Source organism: Pinus tabuliformis, chromosome 7, assembly GCF_031772625.1.
Source record: "Pinus tabuliformis cultivar Carrire ecotype Pingquan chromosome 7, CPIR1, whole genome shotgun sequence".
Taxonomy (NCBI): Eukaryota; Viridiplantae; Streptophyta; class Pinopsida; order Pinales; family Pinaceae; genus Pinus; species Pinus tabuliformis.
This window is the reverse complement of record NC_142293.1, coordinates 1709396629-1709420647: the sequence shown is the minus strand read 5'-3', so window position 1 is coordinate 1709420647 and position 24019 is coordinate 1709396629. Positions and strand designations below refer to the sequence as shown.

The following is a 24019-nucleotide window of genomic DNA, read 5'->3' as shown; positions in this document are numbered from 1 at the left end:
ACTGCTAAAAATAGATCCCTAAAATCTAGGGATGTTTTTTCACTTTTTGTTTTTTTTGGGAAAATATGCCCGACATGCAAGGAAGGATTGCGTAGTTATGGAGGGGACCGGGCAACCTACCGACACATGTAGTGGACAATCACTGAGGGAAAAGCTTTTTCACTGTTTCTGGGATGAGTGGATGAGGTTGTTTCTCAGTTCTGCGCAGTTTCCTAGAGCAAGGCTGGTTGCTTGCTGGATTAGCACTGTTTTGGGCCTCATCTCACTACTGGGTGGATCTGCGCAATTTTCCAGAGCAAGGCCAGGCTGCTTGCTCTACGCAATTTCTAGGAGCAAGGCAGTTGGCCTGCTCTACATAGTTTTCCAAAGCAAGGCTGCTGGCCTGCTCTGCACAATTTGTGAGTGCAGGGAAATTGCTAGGCTGCTTTGCGCAATTCCTAAGGAGAAGACAGACTACCCTCCATGATTACGCAATTTTCCTAGACAACACAAAGACCTGATGTGAACCAATTGCTGGGTCAACTTGTGGTTGGTCAACGGAACAAGTAAGTGAACACAAGCTGTTAAGTGAAAAATAAAATCAAATAAACACAAGTACCTGATCAGTACAAGATGACTGTTATGATTTCGAGGAGGGAGGTTCCAAAATGAAGCGAAGGCAAAATTTTGGAGGGTGTTTGTAGCCGCTACAACACATGCTAAATGTAAAATCAATGCGTAAATATTGGATGAGGGTTCCCAATGGTCACAATGCATCCAATCCTTCATTGCTAATATTTTAAAGCATGAAAAATTCCTCAATGCATGCTAGAGAGTCAAACACAACCAAACAAACTCTAAACAAAGCAATCACAAGCCGAGAACAATGAAGAATAGAGGGTTCTCAAAATTCCACATGAGATTGACCATAATTGTTGTCTCCTAGTCAAACCTTCATAATGTGAACTGACATTTATAGTATGGATAACACAACATAAAGCTTAAGCACCCCATTAAATCACATATCGTATAGCTTGAAAGGCCATCCACAAGGTTGGAATATGAGGAACCCTAGAATGAAGAAGTTTAGAACCTCAAACTTGGACCATAATCGAGCCTCGTAATACCATGAATTTTCCAAGGCTTCTCCACCTCGAACTCCTATGACGAGCTGTCCCTTTAGATAAGAACTAAGATTCATAAGGCCATGATTTGTCTAGGGTTTCTCTACAAAGCTCTTAAGCCACAAATATAGTTTCAACCAATAGAGAACCATACCATAGTTGCAAAGACATAAACAACTTATAAATTATTGAGTTATAGGTTGAGAACAATGGAGAGCATACGATTATTTCAGATACTATCCTCAATTGTATAAGGAGGCAATATAAACTAGCTAGAGAAAGGGAAGCATATCACTCTTCAACGCATGTTGAGAATATAAGAACCGAGCTTCCGCTAAGCTCTCAAACCATAATGAATTTTCTAATTGATAGACATACATGCCAACAATAACACATAGCCAAGCAATCCTTGATATGTGCATGGAAACAATACAAGCCAACTAGAGTAGGCTATACACATTACCCTTCAAGCCATGTTGAGAACCTTATAAACACACCTCCACTAAACTTTAGAACCACAAAACATCCCTAATTGACAAAGAGGTGAAGCAGTAATAATAAAAATAAAAAAAATCAATACAAAATCAAAACAAAGAAGAACAAAAAGGAATTCACACCCAACCTTGATTAATGCACAAGAAAATGCAAATGACTTACAATAGCCATACACAAATCTTACATGGTTTTGTGAATACTGTATCCTTTATAAACATTCAACACTCATAATATCACTTCATTGCCACTTAAATAATGCTTCATCCATTAATAAGCATCACATTTACAAGTCTAATAAAAAACAATATAAATTATTTCAAACTTATTTTAAAAACAAAGTTAAAAAGAACTACAAATTATAAAGTAAATAAGAGAAAGCATTTCTTTAACTATTTATCCTACCACAAAGCTCTTCTTCTATCATCATTCAAAGCTCTTCTTCTATCATCATTCAAATTGGTCCTGATGATGGATCCCTGTTGGGATTTGAAATGTTGAGAAAAATATGGTTTCTAGTGTGGATACTCCGAGACTAAATTCAAAAGAGAAAACATACCAACTAACACATTTAACCAATTCAAACAATGATTTGTCAAAAATATCCATTTAGAATATATACAAATAAACACAAATTGATATTTTTAACAATTAAAGTTTAATAAAAATATATATAAATATTTTTCCAAAAAAAATATTATTTTGAATTGACAATTTATGTTTCTTTAAATTCCATGAATCAATAAATTTATGTTCAAGTGGAACTACGCTGCTATTATAAATTTAAGCTAAATGCAATAATGTAACTTATATTTATTTTAGTTTTTATGTTATTATAAATTTAAGCTAAATGCAATAATGTAACTTATATTTATTTTAGTTTTTATGTTATTTGTATGAGAGGAGAATTAATAAACCTGCTTAAGGTTCCATGAATCAATAAATTTATGTTCAAGTGGAACTATGCTGCTATTATAAATTTAAGCTAAATGCAATAATGTAAGTTATATTTATTTTAGTTTTTATTTTCTTTTGTATGAGAAGAGAATTAATAGACCTACCTAAGAGTTTCAAACTTACCTTCCGATCCCCCAAACTATCTACCCAACAAGTCACCGACTATATAATTGAACCTAGACAGCTCGCTCCCATGTCCACTGTTAAAACCCTTTAAATTATAATAAGACATATTAAGGTTTTTGAAATCACTTCAAAATATTTACCTAAAATTGGACCATACTTGAAGATCTTCCGCTTACCAGTACGCGACATATTACCTTTTCTCACAGGTTACCAGAGAACCTATTCGTGTCTTTGTATTGTCTGACGACAGGGCTGATTGCGTAAACCCTAAACCCTAGACAGATACCGGTCAAGGTCCGAAGTTTTGCTGTTCGGATCCCTGGGATTTGCGGCCATATTGGTGAATAGCAGCAATGGGACGTACCGGAAGGGTAAGAGTACAAATCCGCATGTGTTTGATATTTTCAAAATTCTTCCTTCAGGGTATTTTATTTATGTTTTAAGTTTTGGCGTTGCAGAAGAAGAAGCATACACAAGGGAAAGTTGTGCAGTCAGACGTGCAGCACATAACAGGGGATAAGGTGCCAAAGAGTTTTGTCATCTCAAGAGGCAAGTTGCCACCACCAGTGAGGCAGCTTCAACTCGACCTACGAAAGTTAATGCTTCCTCACACGGCTCTTAATTTGAAGGTAGTTCTTTCCCCTTCACTGTTTTACTCTCGTTGTCATTAAGTTTTGACTGTAACTTGCCAGAGAAGAGGAAACTCTATACCTATAAGGCACTCACATTCGCGAGCCTGCACCGGTCACTTACGAATTGCAATTATCACCGAGTATTCACTTGTACAGGTTGTCTTGGGCATTAACCAAATCACTTCTCTCTAAAAGGTTCCCGATGAGGAGGAGTGGGCAGTGAATGGTAAAATCCCACGAGTGAACGTCCAGTAAAAATTCTAAGCTGTCTTCTAGCGTGAATTATTGGGTTCACAGATTGCTTCCATGCCTGAAATTTTATTTCCGAGCTTGGCGGTCAAAGTGCTTCTATTACTAGTTTCAGTCACAACGCTGCCGTAAACGCGATTCAAAATATAAGCTACATTGTTATCATAAAGCTGACGTTGGCATCTTATTTATTCAAGAAACGGAAACTGTAGGGAGACACTATTTGTTGGGCTTTTCTCCAACTCCAAACAGCTATAAAGTTAAAAAGAAAGAAAACAAAACTACAGCGGTTATGCGCATTATATGCGAATTGCAGTAGGAACTGTATATCGAAACCCTTTAGCCCCTGTTTCTCGTGCCATTTCCCATTCCTTTCCTTCGTTGTGGTGGTGTAGAATGTAAGATTTTTGGTTGGCAGAAAAAATTGTATTAATTATATCTTCTTCCATAGCCGCATAAGAGAGGAATTAATAAGTACATCGTGGAACAAAATCCACTCACAAGGATATCATTCTATAGTAAAACCTTGCAATCAAGAGGCTGTGGGGTTTTTCTGGGGTCAGCTTGACAAAAAACTAGTGTCTCAAATGTGTTGAATGCTTGCATAATTTTTGCATTAATTATCAGTTGCTAGGAAAGTGAAAAATTGGTAGAAACACTCTTTAATGTTTACAATAAATGCATTCTAAAATTTATATGAGCATGACAAAACACGTGGGTTGGGCCTAAACAAACACATGCAAACTTGTAAACTGGGTTAAGGGTGCAGATCATTTATTTTCTACACTTGACTCCAGGAAATGTCAGTCCTTAGGACTATTATTATCGAGGATTAATGTACTTCACATATGGTTAGTTTTGGTTAAAGCACAAATCCCCAAAGAATATCAGCCCTAGATGCTTACCCAATCCACCATTTTCCCTACCCGTGTTCTTTACTAGGCTTATGATTGTTGTCTTGGCCATAGTACATGACACAGACACAATACGGTGTCCACCCTCACTCCCTCTCAACCAAGGATGAGACATTCACAAGCCTAAGCTTGTCTCAATAATACCCATCCTTTTTCATAAAAAGGAATATCATCAATACATCGGCTACCTGCTTCGTCAATGGAGACATGTTGCTGCTTCACGATTGCATCCTACATCATGTCACGAATCATAAGGAACTTCGACCTTCTTGGTTCTCTGTCAATCTTCACGTTGCCTTGATCAATATCAAAATCGAATCCAACATGTCATTAAGCAGTTCATTTTGCTTCGCAACTGACTATACCAATCACCACATCTTTTGCCTCTATAGTGCTAAGGAATCTGCCGTGTATCATTCTAGGGATCCATACAATATCTCAATCGTTAATAGTGTTCTTTCTTATTAGCATTGCCAAATCAATCGATGTTACAAATTCCAAGTTGTAAGATCCTTCATGTCAATTTCTGCTTCCAACTCCCTCTGAAGTCGATATTGCTTCCTTTGCATTATCTAGCTTCACATTCTTTCAACATTGAATAGTGACCAACAATAGTGTCAACATTAGTTTTGCCAATAATGTGTTCAAAGTTCGAACCAATCTGCTGCTAGATCAAGACTTTTTAGTGTTATAGCCATATATCTGTAAACTGGCAACCAACCTATAAGGAGAATCTTGTTAATGAGCATCCTTTGACTTTCTGCCCAAGTGTATATCTGATCTATATGTATCATGTTCTTCCTCCAACTCCCTTTGAAGGTAAAGTCTGTAATCCACGAGTCCCTTTTTAGATAACTGACTCCCTTTTTCGTATAAGGTAAGTGTACTTCTTCCTTCCATGCTGCCATTCAGTTGACTATCTTCAATATATACTATTAAATTGCCTGCATTCTTCTTGTAGAAATACTTTTGCTTTGTCCTTTGTAACAATCCCCCTTATATATATATATATATTTTTTTTTTTTCTTCTTCTTCTTCTATATATATATATATATATATATTTCTTTTGGTTAAATTTATGTGTCTTAAAGGCGTAGTCCTCCCTTTTGAGTGGGTCTCTTTTGTACTTGGGGTGTTCACCCTATAACTCCATCCCTTGAAGAACCATGGTTGACTTTCTACCCCATATATAATGGTGGAGAGTATCAAATGGTGATGACCATGTGGAGGTTGTGTTGCATACTCTCGGCACTCCTTTTACCCACATACATACACTAGTGCAAGTAATTTGTCGACTTCATGGGGCTGTTCTTTAGGTTTTGTGCAAGTAATTTGTCGACTTCATGGGGCTGTTCTTGTGCAAGTAATATGTCCACTTCATGGGGCTGTTCTTTAGGTTTTGTGCAAGTAAATTGATTCCATGGGCTGCTCTGAAACTTATATGAATTATGATTTGTCTTATGGGGTGTATACACACCTTAGGACTTGCCTCTGTAGGCTAAAGCCTTTGCTGATATTTATAGCAGTGTAGTGGTCCCTCGTTGCATGAGCCATGACCTACATGCATAGCTCAGAGAAGGGTTACCCACACCATGACTCTATTATCCTCATACTTTGCTTTATTAATGGATTTTCTCCTACCATATTTAACTACCCATCAAGTGATGATGACCTTATCTGTGTATGGTAGAGCAACCTGCTCGATTAGGTCTCTAGTGTGTGGATTGTGGATTTGGTTAAATATCAACCAACTCCCCATATTGAAAGGGAGTTTGCCCATAGGCCTTAAATGATTTTTGAAATTGTTAGAGATCATCAAGCTATGGAAAGCACTTATATTCTGGACAGCCCAAGTAAAACAAATTTTGCAGAAAATGGAATTCCTAGAAACTGAAAACAACAAGCTCCGTTCTAAAATACACACCCTTTCTATCAGAGTTTCGGAGGTGGAAGGGGATAATTTATCCCTTAAGAAGATATTACATGAAAGCAAAGAGCAGGAAAATCTCCATCCTCCAAATGATACGTTGCATGTAGAAATTCTCGACCTTAAAAGCAAGCTGGAAGAAATCCAATCCCAATAGGCCCACCTTCAAACAAGAAACTGAGACACACATCAATTCTTGGGCACAGGTGGTTCGGGCAAAGGATAAAACTCCTAGCCCTCTTGCAGCAGTTGAGGAGGTGGTGCAAGCAAAACTTGTGGAAGAACACGCTAGACGAGCGAGAGAATTGAATCTCAAAGTGAGAGGTCTCCCCTTACCTCACTCCTCTCTGGATCCTATGGAAGTGGGGGCTAGGTTCCTTCAGGGTACCCTTAGCGTCCCTGATATAGCTCTAGACAAAGCCCGGTTGGATTACGACTCCACTCTCTTCCTCAGGTTTTAGACTGCATCCGATTGACTCCGCGCCCTCAAGGCTAAGCGGAAGTTGTTTTCTCTCCCCAACAAGATTTTCTTGGATGAGGACCTCACTCGAGCACAAGTTGCAGAACTTAAACTATCTAGAGAACAATTTATGGCAGCGCGACAGGCAGGGAAATGGGCAGTTATCATGAATCTTCGAGCAGTCATTCGGGACTCCTTCCCACCTGGGTGGGAACCTCGAACTGGAGGTTCCAAATGACGGGCCCGCTTGGGGAGATGACAGGTATAGGCATCTCTATTTGCTGTTTGAATGTCAATGGATATTTCTGGTCATCGTCGGGACTTTTGTATGGCGCTCTCGAATCAACAGACATCCTCTTCATGACCGAGACTCATGCAAGCCCTGTTCAACCTCTCCCGGATATCGTAGGTTACCATTGGTTCTTAGTTTCTAGGAAGGAGACGAGGAGCTCGGGAGGGGTCAGAGGATCAGGTGGAGTTGCTTGTTTGGCTAGTGACTCACTCCGGAATAGGGTATCTGTGTTCGCTGAAGACGAGTTTTCCAGTTTTATGTGGATTTAGATTAGCGTCAGAGTCTCTCGTCCGAGGGACATCTACATTGCAGTCTGTTACTTTCCCCCAACCTCTTCACCATTTGCCATCCATAATGGCTCAAATGGGGACCCCTTTATAGACTTGTACATCGACATCACCTAATACTCTGCTGTTGGGGAAGTCATCCTCCTAGGTGACTTCAATGCTTGTACTAGAGATCTCTAGATCCCTCTTCACGATCGATCAGAGGATGTGTTCTGTACCCTTGGGATAGATCCAGATTCAGTTGGGCTTCATCGGATGTCAGATGATGCTTTGAGGCCCACAACAATTTATGGTAAGCATCTATTGCAGTTGGGGGAATCACAAGAGTTGTTAATTCTAAATGGTCTTCCCGTTTTCCTAGACTCCCGCTTTTTCATGTGTCGGCCATATGGCGGGGGTGCAAGTGTAGTTGATTATATCCTCACTAGCCAGAACTTGCTCCCTTTTATTCGCCATCTCTCAGTCTCCCCCATCCCCCTCACTGATCATGCACTTCTTTCCTTCTCTCTCCGGTTTGACCCTCCCCTTCCACCCCATCCTTCCCTAAGGGCCCACCCCAAACCACCTTTCGATTTGACGAAGGCAACCTTGACATCTTCTCCTCTACCCTGCGCAAGATTCTCCCATCAGAGACCTAGTTCTCCTTGCTTGATTCTGCTTCCACTAAATACACTTGTCTTTCATCTGCCATTTGGGAAGCAACACTCAAATCCTTCCCTCACTCCACTTGTTCCACTTCCACCTCCTGAAAAGTTGGATCTCGCCCCATGAACAAATGGTATGATGACGAATTCAAGACTCTACATCGAGAACTTCGTGTTGGAAATAATACTGAGAGGGGGGGTGAATCAGTATTATCTAGCAATTTAACAAATCTTCCTTATTTGATCTTTTGAATTATTCTTGCATATCAGTACCATAAAATAATGAGCATGAACAAAGAAAATAGACAGTCACACCAAAGAACACAAGATGTAAGGTGGAAACCCAATGTGGGAGAAAACCACCTGCTGCAATATGTCTCTATCTTCTTTCAATTTAGAAATTCTTTTACAATGATTTTGTACTGGTGCAGTCCTTTACCAGTACGCAGGCTGCAACCTGCAGAGAGCTACAACTCTCTCTCGTTCTCCAGTCTCTCCTGGAAGGGAGCTACAACCCCCTACTTCTTTTCATGAAGAATCAAATGATCAACAAGTATACAACAGTTACAGTCCACTACAGTTATCAGATCAGTAATCACAGAACTAACCCAGAACACCTTATGAACAGAAAAATACAGTCAACAGATCATCTTAACACAGGGACGCAACTTTTCTTTCTGTGGCCTGCGACTGGACGTTGTTTTACCTTCTGCTGCTCTGCGTACCGACGCACTGTTCCTTTAAACTGCTCTGCGTACCGGCGCACCCAACAATACTATCGCGCCGCGTCTTTTGCTTCAGAGACGCACCCAATAATACTATCGCGCCGCGTCTTTCGCTTCAGAGACGCACCTGAGCCCTTACTGTACTGCGTCTCGGCGCACTTGCACTTCACTGAACCTGCGTCCCTTCAGATATAAAAGATATGAAGACTTCAGAACTAGCCCAAACAGTCAGATCTGCAGATTTGATCATGCGACATAGAGATCACAGTCCATTAGAAGATTCGCCCTCATAGATCTGGACTAGATCACACCAAAAGATATTCAACCAAAGATGATGATTAATCCAAATGAACTCCTTTGCTTTATATAAGCAAGCTCCTCCCCAAAACATGGAACAATACCACGAGCCGACACCATAGAAACACAAAACCGTCGGCTAGATACCACACAAGAAACCCCCTCGTGCTTTTCTCTGTCTTGAAATGTGTGCACTGGGTGGACGCACCCCCTGAACGGCTGGCCTGCGTCCCTGGACGCGGGTTCTGCATGGTATACCTGCGGGGACGCACTTTCTGAACAGATTGCCTGCGTCCTTCTTAAAAATAGAGAGCTGATCATCAAGAATAGTGATCTACCACCTGAATGGGTTGCCATCAAGGACAACACCTGAATCATAATGCCAACACTTCGATGTGCTTTTACCCACTCTCAACCCTTCTACCCTGACCTCAAAGCTTCTTACCATCGTCTCCTTCGTTGCAAGAAACGACCATTTGTCTCTCACAGAAGACGGGAACTTTCTGCTCTCCTTGCCCACTCCCCTAAACAATTCTGGCATTCCATCCTCCCCTGACGCTCCCCTCTTTCATCGGACCTCGACCGTACATCCATTTTCTCTCACACTTCCAACCTTTATGATATTCCGGGGCAGGGCCAAATTCATGTTACCTCCCCACCCTCTTCATGTTACCTATTCTCAGACAAAGATATTAGAGAGGCCATTTGGGTGATGAGCAACAACAAAGCAGCCGATGAGGAAGGCTACCAAGCAGAGTTCTTTAAACACTGTTTCCATGCTTTGGTTAGTTATTTGGCTGAAATCTTCAACCATGTAGTTTGTGAAGGTTTTCCACCGGCATGGTCACACCACATCATCCATCCGATGCACAAATCAGGCCCTAGCTCAAATCCCAATAACTATAGAACGATCATGGTGGGCCACACGTTCTCGAAGTTGTATGCTACTGTTCTACATAGGAAGCTCTCCAGTGACCTTGAGCAGAGACAAATCAGAGCTAGGGGATGGGCAGGTTTTCGACCAGCTCATTAGACCATTGACCACATCTTCACCCTCCACGTTGTGATTGAGGAGGCACGACATCATTTTTCGAAAGTCTATTGTTGTTTCGTAGATTTTCGGAAAGCTTTTGACTCTGTTCCAACGGAAGCCTTACTCCAGAGACTTAGAGATATTGGCATCTTGACGACCCTATTGACAGCTATTACGTGCCTATATGAGTCTGTCCTTGGTCATCTTCACATGGCTCATGGGATGTCTGATTTCATCCGAAGCACTATTGGGGTTAAACAAGGTTGTCCATTGCCCCTACCCTATTTGGGATCTATATTGATGAGTTGGAGGCTTTTCTACACGAGCATATCTAGGACATTGATGGTTGCCTTCTTCACCAGGTCATGATATCTATTCTACTCTTTGCTGACGACTTGGTCCTCCTCTCCTCATCTCCAGAAGGATTACAGAGGCAGTTGGATGCCTTAGCTCTGTTTTGCGATCTTCGACAGTTGACGGTCAACTTGGGTAAAACTAAGGTTATGATCTTCAATGGGGCGAAGAAAACTTTGGACCTTCACTTCCTATTTTGAGGGGAGGAGGTTGAGATCACTAACACATATACGTACTTGGGGGTGCAATTCTCAGGTCCCGCTTTAGTTTGCAACCAACGCTTCAACCTCGGATCAAAAAAGGATATGGATCCTTAGCCCTTCTCGAGAGACAGTGCTTTCGACATCACTTCTAGGACATCTCGTCCAAGATGAGCCACATGGACACCTTGATCTGTCCCAGTATTCTATATGGCTCAGTGATTTGGGGACTGCCTTTACTTGAGTCGGATTGGCCTTCAGTTGAGAGAGTCCAGACTCTTCTTCTCTGCTGCATCATTAGATGCAAACAGACAATACCTCAACACATCATCCTTGCAGAGTTTGGAGCTCAGCCATTTTGGCTTGAGACAGTCTTCTATTTGGTCTCATTCTTGCATCGTGTCCGTGGATTTGCAGACTCGATAAAGAGTAGGGATTGTTAACCTTACTTGGCATATTGCTCTTCTGAGACTATTGCTCGTTCTACTCCCTCGGGTCGGGCTAGATGTTGGTTTACAGGAGTTTCAGATCTCTTAGAGTCAGTGGGCATTCAGTTGGATCGTCTCCCTCCTTTCCAATATTCCTTGGATGCTCCTGGTCACCTTCTACCTACTAGACAAGAGTTGAACAAGATCATCAGGGAGGACATCTACAGGCAATTCGTCCAGGTCACCTGGGTCAATCCTCCGGGAGGGTTGCGCCTAAAGATGGCCTTCTACGTTGAGCACTTCTTGGAGTTGAGAGACGGGCTCATTATTCGACCCCAGTGTACGTTTCACCACTGGATGCATGCTCTTCACATTCCTCTAGGCCAGTTCAGAGTAGGTTCTCATAGACTTCGGGTAGAGACGGACCACCAGATTGATAGACTAGACAGAATCTGCTAGGTATGTCATTTACAGGAAGTAGAGACCGAGGTGCACTTCATTTTTGGATGCCCTATCTATTACGAGATCAGAGGAAGGTTCCATTGTTTGTTTAGACTCTCAGACCCTCGCAGACTTTTTCAGGTATCCCGATCAGAGATGTCTGGCCCTATAGATGCAAAAGGCTCTCAGGTTTCAAGCGCATATTCTTCAGCCTCCCATCAGACCAAACCCCACATAGAGGATCACAACATTTTTTAGGGTACTACCTTTAGACAAGGGCACAAAGAGAATGATTGATACCGTTTCATATCCAGACTCTAGACCAGTGAGGATCCGTGGGACCTCACCTCGCCACACGAGACCTTAGCAGCGGAACTGTTTCAGATCTGTCCCTGGGAGATGGACTAGGTCCTCTAGACCTTAGCAGTGCACAAACTCCCCCAGACAACGAGTTAGTGGACAGTTTGCACCTCCCACTAGCCCTTCATCAGGCCAACAAACTTTGTGGAATTTTTTTCAGTGTTCTTTAGCCAGCCTCAGATGTTAGGAGAGATGGGTCTGATCCTCAGACCCATTTGCCCCTGGATCTTCTCTGTCAGGGTATTCCATACATTGTATCTTTATGTTGCTGCATTGTACCTTTTATATTAATGCATTGCATTTTTATAGGAGACTGTTTGGTTCTCCTGCATTTTATGGACATCATTGTGCTCAACAGTCCCTTTGACCTACTTTGTGGTCATTAGTTGGACATAAATATAATTATCTTATCTTATCTTATCTAATAAGACAACCAATATTCCAAACCTGCTGCAAATGGATTTGGTGAGGAATGGGGAGACTAAAGGAGAATTATTTTCAATGCAGATTGAATTATAGGACCACAACAGCGTTAACTGATACTCAGACAAGGAGACTACCACCTAGATGCTCAATTTGTCAGTTGGGAGGAGATGATGCTAGTCCTATCTTGTTATATAGTTAAATTCAAGGGTTGTGGAACCCTTTACTTGAGAATTTGGACTTGGAATCTGGCTTCATCTTAGGCAAAGGACATTAGCAACTAAATGGTTATTGTGGGAGACTTCCCGTGTATTATATTCTGGAACGGAATGAGGAAGAAATTTCAAAACTTCACCCAAATAGTAACCTATATAGCCATCTGATATTGTTTATGGCAGGGCTGATTATGGCCTACTTTCACGGTCAAGTTTGATCCCAGGAGTAATAAAGTCTTGCAGTCAACATGGCAAGGTACATAAACTGAGACAATCTGGTTGGGTTTAAATTATCCACTGCCTTGACTACGGGAAAATCAAATAGCACACATAGCTTATGAGAAGTATATACTATAAACATGCCTACTGTCACTATGATTATATTTAAACTCCAGACTTTCATCATTGTAGATTTGATGGCTAGAATGGATATTCACCAATGTGACAAAGTGTATTGAGATAACAGGTAGTGCAAACTCTAAGCAAACTAGAATTTACATGAACTGAGGTGGATTGTCATGCACAGTACATCATCGTATGGCAGCCTGTTGTATTGTTAATCATCATATGTTTCAAATTGATCATTTTTTCTGTATATGCAAGAATGCCAATTTTGCAGACACTGTTCCAGCATCGACCTTCTCTTTACTACCATATATATATGTGTGTGTGTGAGAGAAAGCCCAATGACTGTGCAGCAAATAGTAAATATATATATATCAACTGTCTTTAACAATACCAGCTTTTACAATCAAGCATGACATCATACAATTACCACATAATAACATTTGAGCTTACATATAAGCCATTTGTAACAATTACCCAAGAGATATAGTGAGATAGCACATTGGTTATATCTAGGCATTCACACCTATGCTGATTGCTTAGGTAGGTTATGTTTGTGCAATACTATAACATTGAAGCTATACTGTCACGAATGAACTTGTGCACTACTCGACTTCACAATTATAAGCTAGAGTGATTTCATGCTATGTTAAAGTTGGCAACTAGGGCCAAACTCCATGTGCGTCATCTTATTTATGGCAGCTGATATTTTTCTTGGATCCCTCTTATTGAGAGGTGTAGGATTGATCTAAAGATCATTTGATTCCGATAAGTATTCATGGAGTTATGAATTTATTTGTCTTATAAGACAATTCGTCAAGGTCGGCCAGCAATTAAATAACACCCACATGTTCTCAACATTTTAGTATAAAAGGAGATGACTTGAGAGTCATTTCACACACACCTCACTCTTGATTTCTCTCCACTTGTTTTGGGTTTTAGTGGCAAGAGAAATCTCGATGATTGAGCCCTAAACTTTGGAAGAAAAAAGCCTAAGCATGGAGGCCATAACGCAGTCCTAGCACCCTAGCCTATGACGGCTCTACGCACAACCTAGAGGACGCAGTCATGAAGAGATGCCCTAATCCTCCACGCTGTCCTAGCCGCAGTCAAGATGAAGATATATGCTGTCCTAAATATAACAAGGGTGCCCTAGCCTATGGTGCCCTAGCTTCAGGATGGCCGCAAGGTCTAAAAGGAAGGGAGAACAGGGTTCGAACAACATTCAAAAGCAGCGCTGGAAGGAGGACTGTTAGGAGAAGGGTAAGCAAAGATTTTGATGAGTTTGAGGCTGATTTTAGGGTATAGTTGCAGCAGCTTCAGATGCCCTAATCAGAGAGCCGAGATCTCATTAGCAGAGATCTAGGAGGGCCGCAGTCTGCTGTAGGAAAGGAGGCTGAAAGTGTTTATGGATCAGCGTTGAAGAGGTGGTCTCAAGACAGGCATAACGCAGGATATGAGGACTGGTTTGAAGGTCTGAAATAAGGTACTCCTGTAGCTGTTCTGGAACATGCTCAGAACAGCCACAGAATCCCTCTCAAGTGTGATCACTGCAAGGATGAAGATCTGATCCTAAAGTATCTAGGACAGAGATTGAGCCCCAGTTGAGGGCAGCGTAAAAGTATCAAATTCTGGGCATAAGTATGATTGCTAACTCTCTCAAGAACAGGCCGAGAGTCTCTTGCTCTAAGTAGCATGATGTGATGGGACAACAGCTGTAATGGAACAGCAGCAACACAATTGGGACAGCAGCTGTAATGGGACAAGGGACAGCAACATGGTAAGTGATACAACAAGACATGGTGCTTGTTGGACCTTGGTACTTGAGACAACAAGCTATGACATGGCACAACAATGCTAAATAGTGGGACAGCAGCAAATGCAATCATGGTGGAGCATGGTAGATAGGACAGCAAGAACATGGTGTTTGCATGGGACAACAAGCAATCATGGTGCAGCAGTATGATGATGGGTGCAACACGATGCAGCACAGTGAGGTGCAGCATGATGACGAGGTGCAGCACTATGATGGGTGATGGAGTCACCTGGGTGAATCAGTTGAAGCAGCATGTCTTCAACTGAGTTCATGTCTTATTGAAGACAAGTCAAAGTGTTGACTTTTGTTGTCAATGTACTAGATCTCTCTCTCTCTTTGCTGAACTATTGAAGAACATATAAGAAGAATTGATCAAGGGTTTCCCCACATTGGGGTTTGTCCCTGGCTAGCGCCACATCTTGTGTCCTCTTGTCTTGGCTTGTCTTCTACGATCTATGTTTATGTTCTATCTGCAATTTACTTTAATGCTGATGTGATTGCCAATCTGGAAAAGATATTGAGCTAACTGTGAAAATTGAAACAAATTGTTCTTAGCATAGAACATACCTAAAATTAACATGCTATCATGAATTGACTGTATTAGATTAGAAGCACACAATTTAATGTTAAAATTTGGGTAGCAGAGGACAAGTGGTTCCCTAAGGCTTTGATCTTTGGCCTAGTGAAAAGTGTCCAAATTTATTTGTACTTTTCTCCTAAAGTGACTTTATAAGTGGTAAAGTCAATTTAATTTAAAAGTGACTTTATAAGTGGTAAAGTTACATTCTAATTTAAATGTGACTTTATTAAACTCAATCAAGAATTAGAAAGTGAAAAAGTGACTATGGAAATAAAAGGCGAAGTGGGTTTTTATTTAAGTAGATGAGTTAAAAAATAGAAAGTGAAAATTAAATGCAAATTTATTCTCATCTCTAGATTTAAATGAATCTCAGCCATTATATCTTAGGGTAACCAAAATGTCATTTAGAGAATAAAAGGAGAAGAGAAGAGGAAAAGATCAATTCATTCTTTCATGAGCATTTGAGAGAAAGAGAAGGAGAGAGCAAGGAGAAAATTTTTGAGTAGTGAGGAAGTGAAGGAGAGCAACAAAAAGACATTTCAACAAATCTGGGCAACAACATTTATTGGCAGGCATCCCAAGGAAAAACCGTACAACAAGAGAAAGGCACAGAAATCGAAGAAGAGGGACAACAAGTTCTGGGCATGTTTTTCGAGGATGGCCGTACAACATTTAATGCTGTTTTATTGCTGTAAAAATTTCTGTTTTGGCTGTTCGCTGATTGGCACAAATTTCGAGGTGGAGTTCAAGCACGAAAATCGAGATAAGTTGTAATTTGTGGTTGCTGGAATTTTTACTGTGTATTTCAGTTTCTCTGTAAAAGCATTTTCAGAGATAAAGAAGAGCTCTCAAATTGGTTTTTCCCAAGAGTTGTAGGGGGTTTTTCCAGGGTCACATTAACAAAAAATCACTGTGTTATTTTCTGTGTGTGGCTGTCATAATTTTGTTGTGTTTTATTTATGCAATTTCAGTAGCTGTGAAATTTCTAAATTTGTGTTTTCAGAAAATTATTGTCATTTCCAGATTTTAGAATTTTTATCATGCTTGGATTTAAAACTAAATGCATGGAGTGATAAGGAAAACTGATAACCGGAGTGGGGGTTGAAATTTCTTCATGGCATCAGAGATTGGTTGGCTGAAAAGTGTAGTTTAGGACAACAAAGTGAAAAATACAGCACGCTGATTTTTACACAGAAAACAAAAATTTTTTACCACAGATTTGAAAATTTCAGTTTGGTAGGACAGTGAAACAGGTCTTTGGGTTTGAGAGTTGAAGACAGGTTGGATGGGTAGAACAACTATAGTGCATGGAAGGAGAGAATCCAAAGCATCTTTGATGAAGCAGAAGTTTGGGGCATTGTGGTAAATACCACACAAAACTCAGTGGTAGTATCTGCTGACACTGTACAGTTGGCAGAGTTTAACAAAAAGAATGCTAAGGCAAAAAGATTGATTCTGGAAGGAATCAAAGATCATGTCATTCTTCATGTGAGATGAAAGATTTATGCAAATGAGGTGTGGACAGCTTTGACCAGTCTTTACCAGAGTTCAAATGAAAATAGAAAAATGGTCCTAAAGGACAAACTGAAGGCCATTAACATGGCTAAGACTGACAATGTCACAACATACCTCACAAAGATCACTTCAGTGAGAGATGAGTTGGCAGTCGTAGGTGAGATCATTCCACCCACTGAGTTGGTGAGGATTGCTTTGAATGGTCTTCCCAAGACTTGGGAGAATTTTGTGGATGGCATTGTTGCACCGGAAAACCTTTCCGATTGGGAGAGGTTGTGGGATGATTGCATTTAGAATGAGATTAGAAAGAACCATCTTGGGTTAGCCAAACAGGTGGAGGAGGATGACAATGTGGCATTGTTAGCAAGAGGCAAGAAGGGCAGAGCAAAGAAGCAAACTGCCAACAATGGAGGCAAAGGCAAAGGTAAAGGCAAACAACAGAACAAGGAGAAAGAGTATTCCAAAGTCAAATGTTGGAATTGTCGAAAGTTGGGACATTATGCTGTTGTGTGTTCGGAGAAGAAGAACAAGAAAGGGAAAGACAAACCCATGACAACTTTTGCAGAGATAGAGAGCTTCTCAGAGAGATTTGATCGGGAGTTTGGGTTCATAGCTTGTGAGGCCACTAGTGCAGGATCACCTGCCATACAGGTTCAGAGGGAGTGTGCATTCCCCGCTACTAGCAGAGCATCTTCTAGCATTTGGTATGTTGATAGTGGCGCTTCCCGCCACATGACAGGAGTCAGAGAGCACTTCTCAGAGCTTTCAGAGGGTGATATTGATATGGAGGTAGTACTTGGTGATGACAGCATTGTTAGAGCAGTCAATGTGGGGACATTGACATTTGATAGGGGACCCAAACCTCCCTTGAAAGTGTCAGGTGTTCTATATGTGCTTGGAATGAAGAAGAACCTGATATTTGTCTCAACACTTGAGGATAGAGGGTATGATGTGTTGTTCAGGAGAGGGCAGGTGCTTATATATCCTAGCCTCTAAGGGAACTCCAACTTCTTCAGCTAGAGAGATTGGTGTGCGCCATGCCAAGGTGTACAAGTTCTCATTCCAGCCCCTGATGGCATTGAGTAGTAGCACCCGAGACATGACCGACAACATATCTAGCAGTTCAGAGTTGTGTGAGATTTGACACCGCAGGATGGGGCACATGTATCATGGGGCCTTGAGTACATTGCGGGAGATCACCACTGGTGTGCCAGATTTCAGTTTTGATCACCTTGATGTATGCAGAGGATGTGCTATTGGAAAGTTTGCTACATCCCCTTTTCCCAGCAGTGACAGCAGAGCGACCGGGATCCTTGACTTGATTCATACTGATGTGAGTGGTCGGATGTCTCATGTATCCTTGAGTGGCTATGATTACTATGTTTTGTTCATTGATGACCACTCCAGGAAGACCTGGATTTATTTCTTGAAGACCAAGATTGAGGTCTTCAAGCGGTTTTAAGAGTTCAAAGCTCTTATGGAGACTTAGACAGGTAGGGAGATCAAGGTCCTCGGGTCAGAGAATGGAGGGGAGTATACCCTTGGTGAGTTTGTTGATTTTTGTGCTGAGGCAGGCATTAGGAGGGAGTTCACAGTGCCTTACTACCCCCAACAGAATGGGGTTACAGAGAGGAAGAACAGATCCATTGCAGGGGCTGCCAAAGCCATGCTTCATGATCAGGGGTTACCTTTATTTTTGTGGGTAGAGGCCTGCAACACTGCTGTGTACTTGCAGAACAGGAGTTTGCATCATGCCTCGAGGAATGTGACTCCGGAGGAGGCTTTTTCTCAGAAGAAGCTTGATGTTGGGCACTTTCGTATCTTTGGGTGCCTTACATATTCCTATGTCCCCAAGGAGAACATGATCAAGCTAGAGCCCATTGCAGACAAGGGCCTCTTTGTGGGTTGTAGCGAGACCTCGAAAGCTTATCAGATTTATATTCCTTCATAGAGGAAAGTGGTTGTCAGGCGGGATGTGAAGTTCGAGGAGGAGAGAGCTTTCAGGAGGTCATGGGAGTTAGAGTATCCAGAGTCACTAGACCCTCAAGAGCAGTTGAGTCAGTCACAGGGATCCAGTGGTCAGGGATCAGGAGGTACATCGATTACAGTGTCAGGTCCATCAGTGAGCAGTGGCTCTCAGAGTTAGGTGGGTGGTTCTTTGGGCAGCATGCAGGGCAGTCCGCAGAGCAGTTCACAGGGTAGTCCACTAATGGACAGTTTGCACGGTACTTCAACATCTATAGGCATAAGTTCAGGCATAAGGTCAATTTATAGGCCTTCAGGAGTTCAGGCTTCTGATGATGATGAGGATTCTTTCACTCCGGTGGGAGAAGTGTGCTCAGGGAAGAGGAAGCCCAAGTGGCTTCAAGATACCTTGTGCGAGGCCACATTAGTTGCTGGGCCAAAGAGACAACTTAGAGAGAGTAAACCACCGGAGCGGTTTTGTAGTTACATGGCATTGGTAACAAGCATTGTTGACTCCGAGCCTTCTAGTTATGAGGAGGCAACCAACCAGTCTATCGTAGATTTCCTTGGAGGTGGTCAGCTCAGAAACATAGGCCACCAGGTGCTTGTCGATAGAGTCTCGGATGATCTTCTTTGCTTTGACTTCTCCTCTGGTCCACTTGTTCCTAGCAGCAACAAATGCATTTGATGGAGGCTCAACGATTCTGCCTCTCACATGGTCCAACACTTCCTGCTCTTCTAATGTCAGATCGAGAGACATCTTCCATCCGTGATAGTCAGACTTCTCACGGATCTTGTCTTTAGTGGGGAAGTGTGATGAGGACCCCATGAAGTCTTTGAGATTGCTTCAACAACCTTCGGTGATTCCCCTTGCTCTTGCTGTTTCTCTTGCTTGGGCTTTGTCTTCACCTCAGCTCTGATAACATGTTAATTTATGGTATGTTCTATGCTTAGTGCAGTTTACTTCGATTTCTTCTTATTAGCCACTGTTTAGCAATCACATAAACATAAAGTAAAATGCTGATAGAACATTAATAGATCGACACAAAACAAGCCAAGACAAGAGACACAAGATGTGGCGGCTAGCCAGGGACAAACCCCAATGCGGGGAAACCCTTTGATCAATTCTTCTTTAATCTTCAATAGTTCAGCAGAGAGAAATAGTACAAATTCAGAAATCTGTAATTTTATGACAGCAGCAGCAAACCCTAAATCAGCAAAGTCAAATTTAGTCAAACAGCCCCGGATTGACCTCTAGTCAACCTTGAAGAACTCGGTCTTCAACAACAAACTTCGGCAGCCCAAAACAGCCCTTGGTCAATGGTCAAAACAGCAGTCAAAGATTAGCAGTCTGCGGTCAGCCCTAACCAGTCAATGCTGGTCAACACAGCCCCCAAACAGCATGCGCAGGTCAACCCTTGGTCAACGTTTCATTTAGCAGCCCAGCACTTGGTCAATGCAGCGCTAGAAAACTCAACGCTTCCCAGAAAGTCAACATTGCCCTAAACAGAAAATGCGTCCTTCTTGCACGTGTGAGAGAAGCTGCTCCTTCGCTGGCCCAATGAGATGAGGAGAGAGAAGATGAGTTGAGATGAGTGAATAATGACTCAAACTCACTTGTACTTATATGATATGCTGGGCATGTGTGCCACACATTTAGCTGCTGGCATACCTTGACAATTTGTCAAGTAGATACGAATAAATTCATATCTCTATAAATACTTGTCGGAATCGGATCATCATTGGATCAATCCTACACCTCTTGACGAGAGAAATCAAAGAAAAATATCAGCTGCCATAAATAAGATGACCTACATGGAGTTTGGCCCTAGTTGCCAATTTTAATTTGTTGACAAGTTTGGCAAGCATCTCCACGCCCAAGGGGCTCTCTGGTTTGCCTCTCAAAACCCTCACTGATTCATGTCTGCAGTATATAAACATTAGATAACAGTGGAAAAACAATCATAAGAGTAATCTGAAATCATCTCAGCAAATTAACAATCCATTACATCAGTTGGTTTGTTGTTCTTTGGCTCATTTCATGTCTTGTTGATAATTGTCATAAGCATTACAGAGATCTGAATTACATCAGTGGTATAAATACATCTTTCTCTGTTTTCTCTCTAAGCTAAGCAAAGAAAAAGAGACAAGCAATCTGGAATATTTTGACATTTTTACATAACAATTGCTCACTGCTCTCATAAATTCATTTGCTGCTCTTTTATGACTGAAACATAAGTAACTTACTGCTATCCTAAGTTGCCCATTTGTGTTTTTTAAAATCTGAATACATAAGTGGCTTTAATTACTTTCATTGATTCATAAAATTGTTCACTTTGGATTGGGAATCTGTTGTTGGGCATCTTGTTTACATCATTTGTCTTTAAAAGATTTTCGTCATTCTAATTGATACAAGAACATTTGTATAATTCTCATTTTGGTTTCTTTGCTAGTATATCTTATTTGAAGATAACCTTACATTGGCACTTTAAGGGATTGTAAGTCTTATTGTTTCAATTGAGCATATCTTAAACTGGATGGTCATTGGCATTTTCTAATTCAACTAAGGAACATTGATTATATTGTCTAAAAATCATTGGCTAAGAAGAAAAGTGCTCTAATTGTTATTATTGGCTTATATTGTTGCTATATTGATAAATCGTTTATTTTGCTGGGCATATCTTGTTAATTTGGCAGAGTCTTTCATGGTTAAGATTATCTCTTGAGTATCATTGTCAAGTTCTTGTTTCCTTAATTGAAAATTGTTGAAAAATGTAACTAGGTTCGGTCTTCATAATGACATTTGTAATTGTGATTTTATGTAATTGATGTAAAGAAGAAAAAATAAAATTATTTTGTAATACTTGAGTCATGGGTTTCATGCTCAAGGAATTTTATTTTTATAGTTAAGGGGAGCCTTTAAGGTTGGTCATCATGTCATAAGTCTATTGAGTCAATGTCAAAGTTTGAAGACCCATTTGGAAAGTTTGGTCCTTAGAAAAAGAAGAAGAATATGGCCAAGGATCAATGCTATGGATGTCAAGGATATGGGCATTACAAGAGAGATTGTCCTAAGCTCAAGAAGGACAATAACAAAAGAGGAAGAGAAGAAGCCCATATCACCGGAGAAGTGGAGAAAGCTAAAAAGAAGTCCAAGAAAGAGGAAGTAAAAGATCTCTACTATGATTGAGAAAGTTTTTTTCACCTAGCCCTTTTCAAGTTTTCTGTTGTAAGATATGACCATCATAAGTCTCCAAGGAGTATGATAGGATGCATCATAACATCATAGAAGCATTGAAAAACAAGAGCTCGTGACATCATCATAGAGAAGCATGAAGGATAGTTGGAATAAAAGTTACGGCAGTCACCTATGGAAGGATATATGTTAAATTATGGTATGTTCTATGCTTAGAGCAGTTTACTTATTTTTCTTCTTATTAGCCACAGATTAGCGATCACATATACATTAAGTAAAGTGCAGATAGAACATTAAATGATCAACAGAAAACAAGCCAAGACAAGAGACACAAGATGTGGCAGCTAGCCAGGGACAAACCCCAATGTGGGGAACCCTTTGATCAAATCTTCTTTTATCTTCAATAGTTCAGTAGAGAGAAATAGTACAAAATCTGAACTCTGTAATTTTATATCAGCAGCAACAAACCCTAGATTAGCGAAGTCAAACTTGGTCAAACTAGTTGAAATTGACCTCTAAAATACTTGGTCAATTTCCGGTCAACTTGTCCTCGAACAACCTAAAGAAACAACCCTTGAACAGCCCCAAAAGTTCAGTCAATTTGTAGATTTCTGAAGTCAACTTGCAGCCCTAAACTAGGGCAGTCAACGCTGGTCAAACCCAGAGGTCAGATCACCTCGATTTTCGTGCCAAAAATTGCGGCCTGCCTAGGAGAGGCAACCACACCCAATCCGCACTGCTGGAAGGTCAACACTTGGTCAACGCTGGTCAAAGAGATGATCTGCTGTCCTAGCGTCCTTCTTTCTGCGTCTTATTTGCCCTAGGACGTCTTCCTTTCAGCCACATGTGTGAGAGAGAGATAGGCTCCTTTTATGCGTAGGAGAGAGAGAGAAGATGAGTGAATTGAATTGTCCAAATGAGGAGAATGCTCCTTGTATTTATATGCAAACGTTGAGGTTGAATAGACATGACTGTTGGGCTTCTGAGCCTACATAAGTTTGCCGGCCAACCTTGACAATTTGTCCATAATCAAAATAACTTCATATCTCCATAAATACTTATCGGAATTGGATGATCTTTAGATCAATCCTACACCTCTCAATGAGAGGAATCTAGGAAAAATATCAGAAGCCATAAATGAGGTGATCCACATGGATTTTGGCCCTAGTTGCCAATTTTAACACTCCCTCTCAACTAGGGAGAACTTCATCCGCAATCCGTCGGACCATCGCTGCTATCCATCCATCAAATGCACTGTCTTGTACAACTTGACCCTATTCTGCTTTGCTCTGCTCTGCTCTGCTCGAACTATGAAGAAGAAGAAATGATTGAGGATGTATCATACCATCCTCCACTGACACGAAGTTAGTCTGAAAGTGTGAACCACTCTCACTGATCCCAGATTAGTATCATTGATCCCAGATCAATGGAGGTCATCGTAGCATAGGGAGTACGGTAAATACAGCGATGCGTCCATCGATAATACTACCATGGTCCCTATCCTCATTTCCCTGCTCATTGATCAGATGAGAGGTACTTCCCATGAGTCCCAGACTGCATGGGTAGGATGCCTCGACAGGAGAACTAATCATCCTGTCCACAGGAGAACGAATCATCCTGTCTAGTGGATGCCACGAAGAACTAATCATCCTGGCCTACAGGAGAACTAATCATCCTGCTCCACAGTTGCCACGGAGAACGAATCATCTTGGCCCACAGGGGAACTAATCATCCTGTTCCACAGTCGCCACGGGGTGTCACAGGGGATGGTTGAACCTTTACCCTGTACATAGTGCACCACCAAGGGATGGTGAGTCGCCCTGTGGTCACATGTCGCTCCAAGAAGTACCCCACGGCCCCCTGGAGCTCCCATAGCTCAATACATCATACTCGACCCTCATAAAAGGGTCTCTGAATGACACTAAGTCGTTCTCGGAAAGTTGGGAATTTGACCTTTCCTAGGGGTTTTGTCAAAATGTCGGCAACCTGTGCATCTGTATCGATATGTTGGAGCCTTATTGCTCCTCGCTGCACCATATCTCG

General features: G+C 41.4%; 1 protein-coding gene across 1 annotated transcript in view; it reads left to right on the top strand.

Annotated features, from left to right (window-relative positions):
• The first annotated feature begins 2779 nt into the window (after positions 1 to 2779).
• The window catches only part of PPAN (PETER PAN-like protein), a 51360-nt gene continuing 30120 nt past the window's right edge, over positions 2780 to 24019 (top strand). The window contains exons 1-2 of the mRNA XM_089460369.1: positions 2780 to 3049; positions 3137 to 3307. Of these exons, the coding sequence (XP_089316495.1) occupies positions 3032 to 3049; positions 3137 to 3307 (189 nt within the window). The 5' untranslated portion in view covers positions 2780 to 3031. The remainder of the gene's footprint in view (positions 3050 to 3136; positions 3308 to 24019) is intronic.